We start from the raw sequence: 15,150 nt of genomic DNA on the forward strand, positions 1-15,150 counted from the left end.
ACTAGTTTTGTCCTTCCAGAGTAGAAAGGGCCCCTTCTGCTTCTGCAAGAACCTGCAGGGGCCTCTTCGCAAGCAGGTAATCCTGTTTGCAAATGCAAAACAGTTCCTCACCTGAAATGCAGAAACCAGCAGAACCACTAGCTATTTTTCAGCTATTTGTGTTTACATGAACTTTGCTGAGTTATGAAATTTCTGTGCTGTGTACAATGTTGTGGTAGAAATCACTGCCACTCTTACTTATTTTTGTCTCTTAATTTCTCTTCTTGCTAAAAACACACTTTGGGTTTTTTACCCTTTGGAGTTCTCTTATACTCTTACCTTCTGGTTTTATGTTAGAACTTAAAACATATTGCACAGAAATAGTGTTTCTATTCACAATAGCTAAGCTATTAATTTTTGTATCTTTCCAGGTGTGTTAAGGATCCTACCTACTCTGCTCGCTATTCACCATACAGCAATGCTACTCGGTTTTCATTTAATGCTTTTTCATTTGTTAATCGACACCCGTCAGTCTACCTGCAGTGTGAGCTGGTGGTGTGCAGGTCCAGTGACTACTCATCCCGCTGCTATCAAGGCTGCGTTAGTAGGTTCAGGAGGAACGCAGGTTCTTCCCAGGGGAAAGTGAATGTTGTTGTTGGACCTGTTCGGGAAGCCAACGCTGAGAACACGAACACTAGTAAGTTTAAGTAACTTGAATAACGTAAGACTCTGCGTATTACTGTATGTTTTCTTGTCAGTTCAGACACGAAATCCAGCCTTGAAATATGCTTCTGCTGGTTTATTCACAATTCTGCTATAATTCTTATGGGGATTTTTTTAAATTAATCTTTATAAAACTGTTCTATAACATTTACAAGCTGTTTGCTTTCTGTCACTGTTTAGATCCATCACTTGTTCTGCACATGTCAAATGGTAATTGATCCAGTTCTGTGGGAAGAGGGATGAGATGTAACTCATCTCTCTGCAGGATTTATATTAATTTTTCAAAGTCATCTGTGCCTGCTTGGCATGTCTTGTCTTTATTAGCAACCAATCTATGGGTCCCCTTGGAAATGTTTTTTCCCAGTGTCCTGCAGCTGCTGTTCCCGCTATCAGAAAACAGCATCTTATGGTCTTAGAGTGTAATCATTGCAAATTCTTATTTGCTCTTCATTTTCTTGCCATGAAATTACAGAAACATCAGTGAAAAAATATGCAATAAAGAGATTTGGTTTCTGATCAGATCCAGATTGCAAAATTTTAATTCAAGTTCTCTTTGCCTAGTTACCTTTGAGATTAACTAGCTGGGCAAAACAAACTTAAGCCTCTCTCCTTCTCTTTTGTGCACAGAGCTGGCCTCTGACATCCAGGTGAAAGGGGAGTCTCAGAGCTCAGCACCTGCTGCCAGCTCCCACGTTCCTCTGGCTGTGACCGTCCTGGTGCTGGTAGCTGCTGTTCTCAATGTGGGAGGATTTCTTTTGAAGCGTAAACTGCAGGAACCCATCCCGTACCAGATAATGTGAGAGACAACCCAAGACTTGCAGGAGGAAGGATATTTTCACCAGTCATTTTGTTTCATTATTTGGTTTTGCAGTCTGTGTAGAGGGTAACTCCTACTTGACTATTCCACCATCCAGTTCTTGTCTGAAGAATCATAGAATCATAGAATTATTTAGGTTAGAAAAGACCTTTAAGACCTTTAGGACCGTTAACCTAGCACTGCCAAATCCACTACTAAACTATGTCTCTAAGCACCACATCTACACGTCTTTTAAATACCTCCAGGGATGGTGACTCCACCAGTCCCCTGGGCATCCTGTTCCAATGCTTGGTAACCCTTTCAGTGAAGCAACTTTTCTTAATAGGCAATCTAAACCCCTCCTGGTGCAACTTGAGGACATTTCCTCTTGTCCTATCACTTGTTACTTGGTAGAAGACACCAACACCCATCTCGCTACAACCTCCTTTCAGGTAGTTCAGTTCAGAGTGTACTGTATCGAGGTAACACCCAGTGTTGCCACAAACTCAACTTATGAAGGAACCTGGCTTTAAAATCCTCAAGTCCAAATACACTTAAGGTCTCAAGAAAGGTTGATTCTTCCATCCCAGCATCCAAATAAGCTATCACCTTCAATGCTGGACATTTCAGAGCATTTCAGATGAGCTCCTGACTGACTGTCTGTCTGAGAAGTCCAATTTAGATCTTCTTGAGAAAGAAGAACTGACTTCTTTTGCCATTCCTGATATGAGGATAAAATACTTGTGTAGCACTGTGAGATACTCTGGAAAGTAGTCCATGAAAAATATTTCTCTGCAGTATAAATATCTCAATAACGAGCCGTAAGCAAACGTGCACAGGGGCTGTACATGAAGAATTGCTCCTCTACAGCATTTCTTATTTGGAGAGGTATGGTTCTTCACAATTACATGTTTCTCTGAGAAAAAGTAGACCATTTATAAGATTTTGTATAGAGGACGCATATAATCAGATCTGTTATGTAGATGTGTAATTTAAAAAAAAAAACAGGAAAGAAAAAGGTTTTGAGCAACACGTCTTTCTGTGTACTTGCAAACATAACCATCTATGTGTCTGAACTCCCAGCTAACACATTATCAAGTCAGAGAACATTATTTCTGACAAAGTGATATTGCCAAGCAATGATTTGCGCTCTTGTTCTTACGCGTTTCTAAACATGTAAAGGGGAGGAGAAAGCAAAAATGTACGTAAGTTGCCATAAGGAAGTGTGACCTGTCTCCTATACCCACGCAAGAACAAGTTAAAAACAATAATAAAAGAAGAATCTGTTTGGAAGAAGCCATTTACTACAGGTGGAAAGGTCACTGGTGTTTGATTGAGAAATGCTCCTCTTCAGACTTCTCTGTTTTCTAGCCAGCTGTGAAAGAGGGGAACAGTGTAATGCACTATGTGTCAGGTCAGCCAGAGACAAAGTAATGACGTGTGAGGAAGGTGAGCTGTACACTATGGCAACATTCTGACCTGACAAGGAGGATGCGGGCAGCTCTGACGAGAATCGTCATTACAGCCCATACCATTTCTTCCTTCAAGCTGCCTTTTCCTGGTGACCCCAGACAGGCCTCTCATCACCTCTTCACGTTGTGGAGAAGGGACCATAGAAGCAGGGCCTAGCATAGCCTACAAAGAGTGGAAGTGAATTTTGTTGTCCACACAGGAGGAAAAAGCATTGAGGAGGGTCCTCCTCTCCTCTCTTCCTACAGCCGCCTTTGAAGGTCAGGGCAATCCAGGAGGCTGAACTTGCCTTTCTTCTAGTCCTGTTGTGTGGACCAGAGATTGTCCATGCTTGGAGGAATCCAGTCACCTGCTCAGCACAGTAAAGACTTTCTTGGACCTGGGCTTTCCCACCTCTCTAGAAGTGGACCTTCCCCTCTGCTCTTCTCAGACCTGCGGTTTTCTCTTCTGCCCCTGCTCCTGCAGTGACCTTGCTGCTGTGGTGTTGCTACCCCACCATTATTCAGGGCATGGCTTTAAGGAACTTTTTCTACATCTCCTAGTCTCTGAACATTGTCATGATCAGACAGGCAGAAAGATCCTAGCCTTAGGATGTTGGTGCCTCCAATCTGCAACACGGCTGTACTGTTCAGAGCTGAGTCTTCATACTATATCTGTGCCAGGGGTCCCAGGTATACCAAGGTTGTACCAAAATGCAAGGTAGAAGTACCAAGTACAGTGGTTTCCATATTAAATGTTGCTGTAGAAAACGCTGCTAAAATGTTCAAGTAGTTGGAGTCTCAGAATCATCCTCTTTATTCCCTCCTGCCTTCCTTGATCCACAAGTATTATAGAAATGCAGGATTTGAGAAAACTGGATCGGGTGATGAGGAAAGGGTCATACTCTAAAGTACAAGTGCCTGGTGAATGGTCTCTCTGCCAAGAACCTTCCTTCCCACCTCCTGCCCCACCACATTCAAGAAAGCTTCTACCAGTAGATAAAGTGGATTTGACTCTCAGCAGCAGACATTTCTGATCTACTTGCATCCTCACCATTGAACAAATGCAAATTGGTATGTAATGACATGATTCACATGACGCACACAACAAACCCCAGGAGACCACCCAGGAACCCAAGAAATTAAACTCAGCTGCCTCATTGTGTCATAACGCATGGATTCAGACTATCGTTTTTCTGTGCAGAAGTCTGTGGATACCCTCGTTCCAGTGTAGATACTTTCTTACAGTCATGGGTGAAAGCTGATCAATCTTCTGTGTCCTTTCAATGGTTTTCATCTAGACCTCACAAAAGCAATTATGTCTGCAGAAGTCTCCTACCCATAGTCAGTAGAAAAGAAAATATTTTCAAAGACCAGTGGAGGTTCTTTCACTGAGTTAATGTGCTGAGAAACATTTCAAGCTGCCAGAAGAAGCCCTAGACAACAAAAATATGTTAGAGCAGTAGCCTTACCTAGTCAATGGGAGAATGAAAATATGTGCTGTATGGTATTTGCGTTAATTAATTCAAATTAATCTGAACATAGCACTTATCATTCCTACTGTGAAGATTGTCCAATATTCAAAATCTCTAGAAATATCTATCTTTGAAGTTTTCAGTAAAGAACTATTAGTGAAGAATGTAGGGAATAATTAATTACTCAGTGTTGTTCATTTACCTGGACAGTTCGAAATGTCAGAGGTTGTTTTTCATTTGAACCATCTGGGAATCACTTTTGTCTTCCCCTTCCTCTCCACCCTTTTCAGATATTGCAAAAGTTTGGGGAAGAATTGCTATCCATCACTTAGTGTCGCTTCACTGATTGCAGTGTTTGATGGGTCAGTCAAATATACTGATTTTTTCTGCTTCTTGCCAAGGTGTCAAAACCAGCAGGGTATGAATAGTGAATACCAGGTGTTGTGTACATTTCCTCATTCATTTGCGAATGTGGCTGTTTGCATAAAGAAGAAGCATATTTACCTTACTCAATGTTCACTTTCAAGGCTTCCAAAGTTATCTTTGCCCTCTTGCATTTTGGACTTCCTTCTTCCATGCCAATAATGCTGGCACTTGTGGAAAGACCTTCCAAGTCATTTTTCCCTTGGGCTTCTGGACTTTTAATCTCCATCCTTGATGACTGCCCCTGGAGGCAATAAATTTCTATATGGCAACAACTGTGCCACAAATTTTAGCTCCTGATAATGCTGTCCAAGCCCTGATGGCTGTAGAGGTAGGAATCAGATGAAGAACAATATTCTGGTTCTTCAGTATTAGGATGGTCTTCAGCCTTTTCTCATTAAATGGTTAAAGCACAGAAACACGGGAAAGTCACCACTCTGGCAAGACAGTGATGAATGAGAACTAAACATTATCTCATGTTGTGGAAAAGCTTTGGATTTGTTCTTCAAAGAATGTCACAGCTAGAATTGTCACTGTGCAAAATCAAACAAGAAAGATTCTCAATAGAAATTTAAACCTTTTTTTCCCCATTTGATGGTTCAGAAGATCAACAGAAATTTTAGAATAAAGTTGTCACCTATGTAATTTACTTAAATATGTATAAAATACACTGATTTTTCTGCATATTTCTCACAAAAAGTCATCAAATGATTCTCTTGTTGTTTTCTTGCAATCTGACAGTCTCTCAGCGAACAGAGTTTTGACTTGAACTTCAAAGTGCCAAACAGGAATGAGTTCATATTTGGGCTGGAGGTGTTGACTTCAACTGCAAGGTTCTTCAAGTATCTTACAGTGATTTGTGTACACGGCTTGGGTCAGTCTCTCTCCTTAATTATCTGGAGAGTATTACCCATGTGTTGAGGGAAAGTTGTTACTTACACATTATGGTATGACCTCCTCTCCACGTGTGACTGGGGCTTTCAAGCAAGGAAACTAGCAAACAGTATTTCATGCCTCTCTCAAGTCAGCGCCTCTTGCTGCCACTCCAACATTCTTTGCCAAGGTCCCAGACTGGTATTTCAGGAGCACTGATTTACTCCTCTGCTTTCCTTGTATCTCCATGCCATTGCCTCTCCAGTGGCTCCTCCATCCACCATGAGGCTGCAGTCACCTCCTACCTTAACTTTCTTGTTGCTGGCTCTGCTGCTGAGGGCAGAGCAATAGATGCTGTGGTGGGGCTAGCAATTTTGATAGGATGCAACTGTCTCGATGAAGTGTCTCTTGGTTATCTTCATGTTGCATTCAGCAGCAGCCACTGTTCTCTTCGGTTATGTTCAGAGACTCCCCTGACCACACTTCAACAGGACCACCAGGTCTTATTTTATTTGAGTATGCCAAAGCTGTCAGAAATTCATCGCTCCCCAGGGAGACTTGCCTCACTAGCTGGAACCGAGTTTTAAAGTCCTTTTATTAATTTACTGGAGGAAACTCATTTACACTTCAAGATTCCACTACCTTCCCCAGACCTGCCAAGGAACCTCCCCATGAAAGAATAATACTGAGATTCATTGACCAGAATCGAAAGGTGTCTTTGGATAGAAGCTTACTTTCTTTATACAATGAGATGATTGTGAAACCTACAGTATCATGAATATTCCCTTCTAGGCAGTGGAAAATCTTACTCTTGAGATATCATCTTTCTGCAAAACCCAGGAAGTTACAAAATCTTAAATAACAAATCAAACATTTTTTTTTTTTCAGATCATAGGACTGTTGTTGTTTTATTGTTCTCCTGTAGCAAGAGAAACCTACAGTGCCACTCCCCCTCAGAAATAGAGAATATATATTCTGATGGTCCTTCGTATCAACAGCACTTGGTGAGATGGGTACCACTACGATTTTGACATGGCTACTCTTATTAGGTCCAGCGGTTCTGGAGGCCCAATCAGGTAAAACATTTAGACTTGTTCTAAAGTATATATATTCTGTTTGGGGTCCTCTCTGTAGATTCCACAAATAGAAATCACATTCATGCTGATACGGGTTTGGGCAAAAGATTAAAAGCGAAATTGGATGAAAGAGATAGCACAGTTCTGTTGTACTAAAAATCTGAAGTAATCACCATAGTGAATGGTAAGAATGATTTAAACCTTTTAGTGGAGTTCATTTTGCTGCCACAGCGTAGTACCTGTCTCAGTGTCTTGTACCGTTGCGATGCTTGTGTCTGCAAGTGTGCTATGAATGAGTCATTCTTCCAGTTCCAGGAATTTAAACTAAGAATTACAGAACATTTTTTTTTTTAATTGTATATTTATTCCAGAGTATATGCAAACATATCTATGCTATGTATTTAATATTGCTTGAGTTATTTGATTCTTCTTGGTCTTATGTAGAATTTAATGACATATATTAAGAAGTTAGTTTTCATAATCTAGCACTGTGGATAAATGAGGGGCATCTAAAAATAATGAAAGACATGAAACACTGTTAGTTCAACTAATTTTTTGTCATTATCTTTTTCCTTACATGATTAGTTTCTATTTCCTAAGTGACTTAGGTGACTCCGAGCTAAATAGTTCTACACATATCCTAGAACAATTGCAGATGTTTTTTCTAGCTAGTTATTTAAGCACCATTGTGTTAATTTATATTGCCATCATCGACCTCATCCAGTTTTCTTCATCTGTCCTCTGCTTGCCTGGTGATAAGCCACCTTAGTCTTGCTGCTGCAGTTCTTCTCTCTGCTCTTGGCTTCATTCCCCAGACCCTTCCTCTCCCTCCCGGGTCACAGTAAGTGCTATATTTGTACAGTCACAGGCTTTTGTCTTTTTGACACCTTTAAAGTGCGAGGCAGGACGCAACCTATCTAATTACCTGCCCAGCTGATGGTTATGCTCTCACACTGATGACAGACCCTGAATGAAAGCAAATAAAATGGGTTTAGATCAGCCGTAATTTCCTAATCCCAGCCTGATTTTTTGCCAAGTTGGATGTTTTGCTTCTTGAAAATCCTAGGAGTGTGGTTCAAAAATGTTCCTGTCCAAGCAGATATTTGAAGAAACAAATCAGATGTAAGTGAAGGGGCACTTTTGTGGCTTCTCCCTTCAGACTGCCAGTTAAGTGCACACAAATAGGGACAAACTTTGTTCGGGCACTGCCTTGACTGCTCTTCTAGTCCAACAACAAAGAATCAGAAGCAGTGAAGAAATCCTGGAGCCCTTAACATCCTAGAGTTGTTTGGCTTTGGATGACTTATTCAGTGTTTAATAACAAGCTAAATATGCATTTGGCAGAAATGCAAAGTATAACAAGTGCAGTGTGCATATTTTGATTTCCAAAGTGTAAATACTGTAAATCTTAAGTTACAACATATATTTGCTCACTTACACTTCTTTAAAGTGATAAAGTTAAAGTCTTTAATAAACTTATTCACCAAAAATGGATCTCTAAAATCAGGATGTTCATATTGTTCACTGCAGAATGTCTAACTAAGCTAACTAAAACTGAAAAGAAACTGGGTTTTGCCTGAACAAATGCAGTAATCAGCTGTATACATTCTAAGGTATTAGGTATTTGTTTATTTCTAACTCTAATTACATTTTACAGGCATATAAGAAACAAAGCCAGTGGATTCCTACTGAAATTTTTATAATCCCACTGAGAGCACCATACATTGTGTTCAACACTTAGTGGAATTCTTCCACTAAAATTACTCTAAAAAATTCTAGGATTTGGTTGCGATGTGTGGACTCTAGGTCCTTAAAATTATCGTAAAAAATTTAGAGGAAGAAGAGGCATTCCAGTTAAATTGCATAAAGCAGGGAGAAAAATAATGAATGGCACATGTTTTCTCCAGAATTCTGTGGTTTTTCTGAAGGATTCATTTGGCCTAATTCTGACATCCTTTTAAGTAAAGCAGGTCACTGCTTGCTGTCCTTCCGTAGTACATAATACCTCGTGAACTGCAATTTATTTGCCTGGTAATTTTTATATGGCAGCACTGTAGCAGCCCCATGAGCATAAGTTTAGGAAAAAGCCATGGTCTTGGCTGTCCAAGCTGCATCTTGCTGTCTCCCTGAAAGCTTGGTGATCTTCTTGAGGCACTGCTCTGCTTTGATCCCCTCCACCCAGGTCAGCAGAGGCTTTGTACATCATGTAGAAGGGCTACACATAGAGATTTCTGATAAGACACAGGTGGAGGGCAGGAAAGCTGTGCTGTACGTCCTAAATTCCAGCAGAATTCAATGCAAATTGCAACATCTCCTTGTTCTTTAGCATAAAATGTTTTGACAGGAAGTAATAAAAGAAATACATGAACATGAAATGTGTTCTTAAAACATGAAATTTTCTTCCTGTTAACAAGTGAAAAAAAATTATTGTTATATTCCTAATACAGTTTTGCTTAGATTTCATTCAGATACTGAAATTCATTTTCTCTCCTTTGCTTTCCTGCTGTCATAGAATCATAGCATCACAGAATGGTTTGGGTTGGAAGGGACCATACAGATCATCTAGTTCCAACCCCCCTGCCATGGGCAGGGACACCTTTCACTAGATTGGGTTTTGCTCAAAGCCCCGTCCAACCTGGCCCTCAACACTTCATTTTAATAATGCTTTTCTTATGATTAAAAAGTTCCCTTTCTTGCTGAAACAATTTATGTTCAGCCCGCTGCCTAAATTTTCTGCAGAAATGTTGCAGGAAATATATGCAGCTGATTTTGTGATTCAGAAGACAGGAAGAATAATGGTGTCTATCGCCTCTGTCCTCACAGGTGTTTAATGCTGGGCTAGGAACACACCTACTAGGAATGACGGGGCAAGAGGGCAGAATAGAAGACTTCTTATGGTCTCTTCCAGCTTATCTGTCTGACTGTATGTGTGCTCAATTCCCTCTCTCCCAAAGAGACCCATCTCCAGCTGGTGAATGGCAGGCATCGATGTGAAGGTCGCGTGGAGCTATATTACAAAGGACGGCTGGGGACAGTTTGTGATGACTTCTGGGACCTTTCTGACGCCCAGGTTGTGTGCAGGCAGCTGGGATGTGGCCAGGCCATTGCAGCTCCAGGAAGCGCTTACTTTGGACAAGGCTCGGGTGATATCTTGCTGGACAACATGCAGTGCAGCGGAACTGAGGTCTCCTTGTCGCATTGTAATCACCCTGGATGGAGGATACACAACTGTCGCCACTATGAAGACGCTGGTGTTGTCTGCTCAGGTGCTGTCACTTTTTTCTTTTCTATATACTTTTGCTATAAATTACACTCAATACACATGTGTCAGCATGGGGGTGTGTAGACACTCTCCTCCTGAGATAACATTTCATTCACTCAAGACTCATGGTGGAAAGCTATACCAGACATACCAGATATATGTCTAATCTTTCTTTCTACTTTATTATGAAGAATATTTTATCTGTGCAAGGGCACACTCCGTCTGAAAAGGCCTGTTCTCAGGATGCAGAGCCTGATTCCAGTAACCCCGTCTTTTCACTCTGCTGACCCTGCAGAGCCAGCACAGACTCATATTTTTCTCACTAGGGGGCTATACAAACTGTGCTTGCTCACACTCCATGCAAAGTAATTGAAACCCCCATGGATCAGATATGCATTGAAATATGCAGAACTTCTAGTCTGTCTAATCACCCACCAGTGACAAAGAGCATAAGGAAACAAGTCGGAATTAGAGGCAAAGCTACGTCTGATAGGCAGTGTTCATCAGGGAGGAATGGGTTTAGGTGAAACTCATATTCTTGCAAGCCTTAAGGCATTCGTTATGGGCAGTAATAACTTCACAGTCACAACCCAGACTGCCGTAGGTGACAACTCACTTTACATTGTTTCTGTATTTTTCCAGGTTTCCTTCAAGTTTAGGTCCATTAATATTCTTCTCCTTTACAAATACACATTCAGTTTGAGTACCTCTGTCCCCTTGCTGTTTTCTGATTTTACTTTCACCCAAGAAAAGGTAGTTCACTTGTGTTATTTTCTCCTATATTAACAATAGATAACCTGCACTGACACATCACTAACCAACAACAGATTGGTCACGTGTTTTATATATATATTGCAGTTTTCCACAGTTCCTAGAAGAGGAAGAGCCTAGAGACCTGAATTCATGCAAGAAGGAAATGGTAGCTTCATCAGTGATTTGCACTTAGAAAAAAACAACAGAACTTGCTCCGAGACCTCTAGTACTATACACATGCTGTGATCAGTGTCTTTTTAAGTGCCGTTTATTTCTTGCTGGTGTTCCTAGGTCCAGTGCCTACGGGAGACTGGCTGTACTCAACAGGTAATTCATGCTGGACTGTTCCACTCCTGACCTTGCGCCAAGCACCACAGCAAGACCACTGCGCAGGCTGCTCCTGGGGATGACCTGAGCCTCTGCAGAAGGGCATCCACGATGGTGATAGGTTCAAGCCCTGCTGCTGCCAGAAACTCTTCAGCTCCTGACTTCATGGCAGGAGTCTGCAGAAGACAGCCTTTGGCTGTGCCTGGGCCATGGTGTTCTGTGGCTGCGAGCAGGTGCCACATCAGTACCTTTCCCTACTGTCACCTTCTGCAAATACCACTTTCAAGAAAAATTTTCCATTGGCTGTTACCCACCTCTATTCTCTCTGTGGACCTCAGCCAAGATGGAGTATGCCTTCAGGCTAATTTCACTTCCTTGTGGAGGAACTGGGCTTGTAACTAACACATGGATGTATCCATTGCACAAGCATGGTCCTCATATGGATGACCGTTTTCTTCCATATTCACAGGAGAGACTACAGTGTTGACGACCTCCACAGCGCCAGTAGCTTCGACACTGGAGGCATCCCATATAGCGGAGACAACCTCCATAGAGGAGACAACTGCCGCAGCACCAATGACCTCTGTAGCACAGACGACTATCACAACACCAATAACCCTCCCAGTGGACATGAGGTTCCCTTTGGAGACAATCACAACAGCATTAACCAGCCCCACAGTGGACACAACACTCTTAGCAGACACAACCACCACACCACCAACAACCTCCCTAGCAGAGACAACCACCACAGCAACAACGGCTACCACAGAAGAGGGGAGCACACCAGGTAACCCTGTCCACTGTCAGCTCACTAATGTCCTTCATGTCCCTGATGTCCGTCCCAGATCTGATTGCACTAGAGGCAGTCTCCCATCCCTGGGCCACTCAGGTTAGGCCATTCCTGGCACCCAAGTGCACAGTGAAGATGCAAGCAGAGCAAGGAGGATAGCTGGTAAACCTGGGGACTTAGGGCTGGGATCTCTGTAGCCATTGCTGATGAAGGAAACTGTTCAGGGAGGGATTTCCTTTCACTGCAAATGGGGGGGATTGCAACGGGGGATCATTCTGCCTTTGCCCATTCGGTTCCTGCATGGGTGGTACCATAGCTATTTCCTACACATGCTCTGGGAGTTGGGATTTGACTGGAAGAGACAAAGGTGCTGCACCAAACATTTCATATTGCAAGTTAGACTTCCATGGGCATGTGGTACCTCCAGAGAGAAGACGTGGCTGTATGAAACAGAGAAGTCACAATGGTCTTTTCAATTAAAGACCTCTACATTACATGAAGTGCCATAGGACAGGGGCTCCATGAACACAGGCTACTTCAAGGTGCATGACACGCAGTTACTGTGTTCAGAGCATTTTTCATTGACACCAAACTCTTACTTGCATCCGTAGCTCCAGTGTCCATATCACACTGGCCTTATTCAACAGGTAATTGATGCTACCAGACCCTTCCCTGGCCTGACAGCAACCATGCAGGCTCCCTGCTGGAGGGGCCCTTCTGGGGACTACAGGGTTCATACTCTCTTTTTCCTTGCAGCTCCACATCCAACATCTCCTGCTGAGCAGCTGGACACAGAAGGTAATTCGTGCCCCACCAGCCTGTTCCCAGCCTTGCAACAAGCCCCAGCCCAGCACAAGAGGAATGCAGCAGGGACGGGCTGGCCTGAGTGTGCCCGGCACATGGCTGCTGCTCCCCTATGTCATGACATCTCCTGGGTGCATGAGTGGTTCCCGTCAGGGGATGGGTGACTCTCAAAGTGCACAAAAGGGTTTTCTGCACATTCCCCAGGGCCCCAGGCACCAGCAGATCCCACCAGGTGCCTTTCAGTGCCCTCCCCTGGGAGCGGCCATACTTACCTCCCTCGGCAGAGCTGGGGAACAGAGGTGAGCTTGGGGACCTTTGCTGCCTGATGCTGGAAGCATGGGTAATACAAAAGCCCCAGTTTTGCACGCGGAGGGCACAGGAGTCTCTCCACACTTGCAGGAGTAGATGCTTGGTGTGGTGGCAAAGAGCAGGGTTGCGGGATCACAGCATGGGGAGGCTGGGGCAACACTGCGGACACTTTAGGCTGGTGTCTGCTTGAGGGGTGGCAGGAAAGAGCCCCACATTCTTGATACCCATTACTGCTCCACCATTGCTTTCCAATGGTCATGGCCATTGCCGTGAACCTGCTGCATTCATCACCTTTTCATTCACACTCTCTTCTTCCTTGCAGCTCCACATCCAACATCTCCTGCTGAGCAGCTGGACACAGAAGGTAATTCGTGCCCCACCAGCCTGTTCCCAGCCTTGCAACAAGCCCCAGCCCAGCACAAGAGGAATGCAGCAGGGACGGGCTGGCCTGAGTGTGCCCGGCACATTGCTGCTGCTCCCCTATGTCATGACATCTCCTGGGTGCATGAGTGGTTCCCGTCAGGGGATGGGTGACTCTCAAAGTGCACAAAAGGGTTTTCTGCACATTCCCCAGGGCCCCAGGCACCAGCAGATCCCACCAGGTGCCTTTCAGTGCCCTCCCCTGGGAGCGGCCATACTTACCTCCCTCGGCAGAGCTGGGGAACAGAGGTGAGCTTGGGGACCTTTGCTGCCTGATGCTGGAAGCATGGGTAATACAAAAGCCCCTGTTTTGCACGCGGAGGGCACAGCAGGCTCTCCACACTTGTAGGAGTAGATGCTTGGCATGGTGGCAAAGAGCAGGGTTGCAGGATCACGGCAGGGTATCACTGGGGATACATCAGGCTGGTGCCTGCTTGAGGGGTGGCAGAAAAGAGACCCACACTCTTGATACCCATTAGTGCTATAGTCATACTTTTCCATGGCCATCGCCATGAGCCTGCTGCATTCGTCACCCTTTCATTCACACTCTCTTCTTCCTTGCAGCTCCACATCCAACATCTCCTGCTGAGCAGCTGGACACAGAAGGTAATTCGTGCCCCACCAGCCTGTTCCCAGCCTTGCAACGAGCCCCAGCCCAGCTCAAGAGGAATGCAGCAGGGATGGGCTGGCCTCAGTGTGCCTGACACATTGCTGCTGATCCACTCTGTCATGACATCTCCTGGGTGCATGAGTGGTTCCCGTCAGGGGATGGGCAACGCTCGAGGCATATAAAGGGGTTTTCTGCCCTCCCCTGCTCCTGTTGGGTCTGCAACAGCCCAGCTCACGGTCACCATGGCCAAATCCCAAAAACATTCGTGGAGCTGGGGACCGCAGGTGAGCGGCTGGAGGGACCCTGACCCAGTGCCTCCCCCCAGGACCCCGCCTGCGGCTGGTCGGCGGCAGCAACAGCTGCGAGGGCCGTGTGGAGCTCTACAACGGCAGCAGCTGGGGGACGGTGTGCGACGACTGGTGGGACCTGCCGGACGCCCGGGTGGTGTGCCAGCAGCTGGGCTGCGGCCACCCCACAGCCGCCCCAGGCAGCGCGCTTTTTGGCCCCGGTTCCGGGCCCATCTTCCTGGACGACGTGCGGTGCCTGGGGGATGAGACCTCCCTCCAGACGTGCAGCCACCGTGGCTGGGGCGTGCACAACTGCAGGCACTGGGAGGACGCCAGCGTCATCTGTGCAGGTGCGTGGGCAACAGAGGCCAACGGCTCTGCTGCAGATCCCACTGGGCACCTTTCATTGCCCTCCCCTGGGAGCAGCCGTACTTACCTCCCTCAGCAGAGCTGGGCAACAGAGGTGGGCTTGGGGACCTTTGCTGCCTGGTCCTGGAAGCACGGGTCATATAAAAGCCCCAATTCTGCACACGGAGGGCACAGGAGGCTCTCCACACTTGCAGGAGTAGATGCTTGGTGTGGTGGCAAAGAGCAGGGTTGCGGGATCACAGCATGGGAAGGCTGGGGCAACACTGCGGACACTTTAGGCTGGTGTCCGCTTGAGGGGTGGCAGGAAAGAGCCCCACATTTTTGATACCCATTAGTGCTGTAGTCATACTTTTCCATGGCCATCGCCATGAGCCTGCTGCATTCATCACCCTTTCATTCACACTCTCTTCTTCTTTGCAGCTCCAC

General features: G+C 44.9%; 1 protein-coding gene across 1 annotated transcript in view; it reads left to right on the plus strand.

Annotated features, from left to right (window-relative positions):
• Positions 1-15,150, plus strand: part of DMBT1 (deleted in malignant brain tumors 1) — a 31,477-nt gene that overhangs the window by 9,053 nt on the left and 7,274 nt on the right. Inside the window, exons 8-12 of the mRNA XM_075424132.1 lie at positions 411-676; positions 1,330-1,464; positions 2,870-2,947; positions 9,748-10,061; positions 14,381-14,705. Of these exons, the coding sequence (XP_075280247.1) occupies positions 411-676; positions 1,330-1,464; positions 2,870-2,947; positions 9,748-10,061; positions 14,381-14,705 (1,118 nt within the window). The remainder of the gene's footprint in view (positions 1-410; positions 677-1,329; positions 1,465-2,869; positions 2,948-9,747; positions 10,062-14,380; positions 14,706-15,150) is intronic.

The sequence above is a fragment of the Opisthocomus hoazin genome, chromosome 6 (assembly GCF_030867145.1).
Source record: "Opisthocomus hoazin isolate bOpiHoa1 chromosome 6, bOpiHoa1.hap1, whole genome shotgun sequence".
NCBI classification, from domain to species: Eukaryota; Metazoa; Chordata; class Aves; order Opisthocomiformes; family Opisthocomidae; genus Opisthocomus; species Opisthocomus hoazin.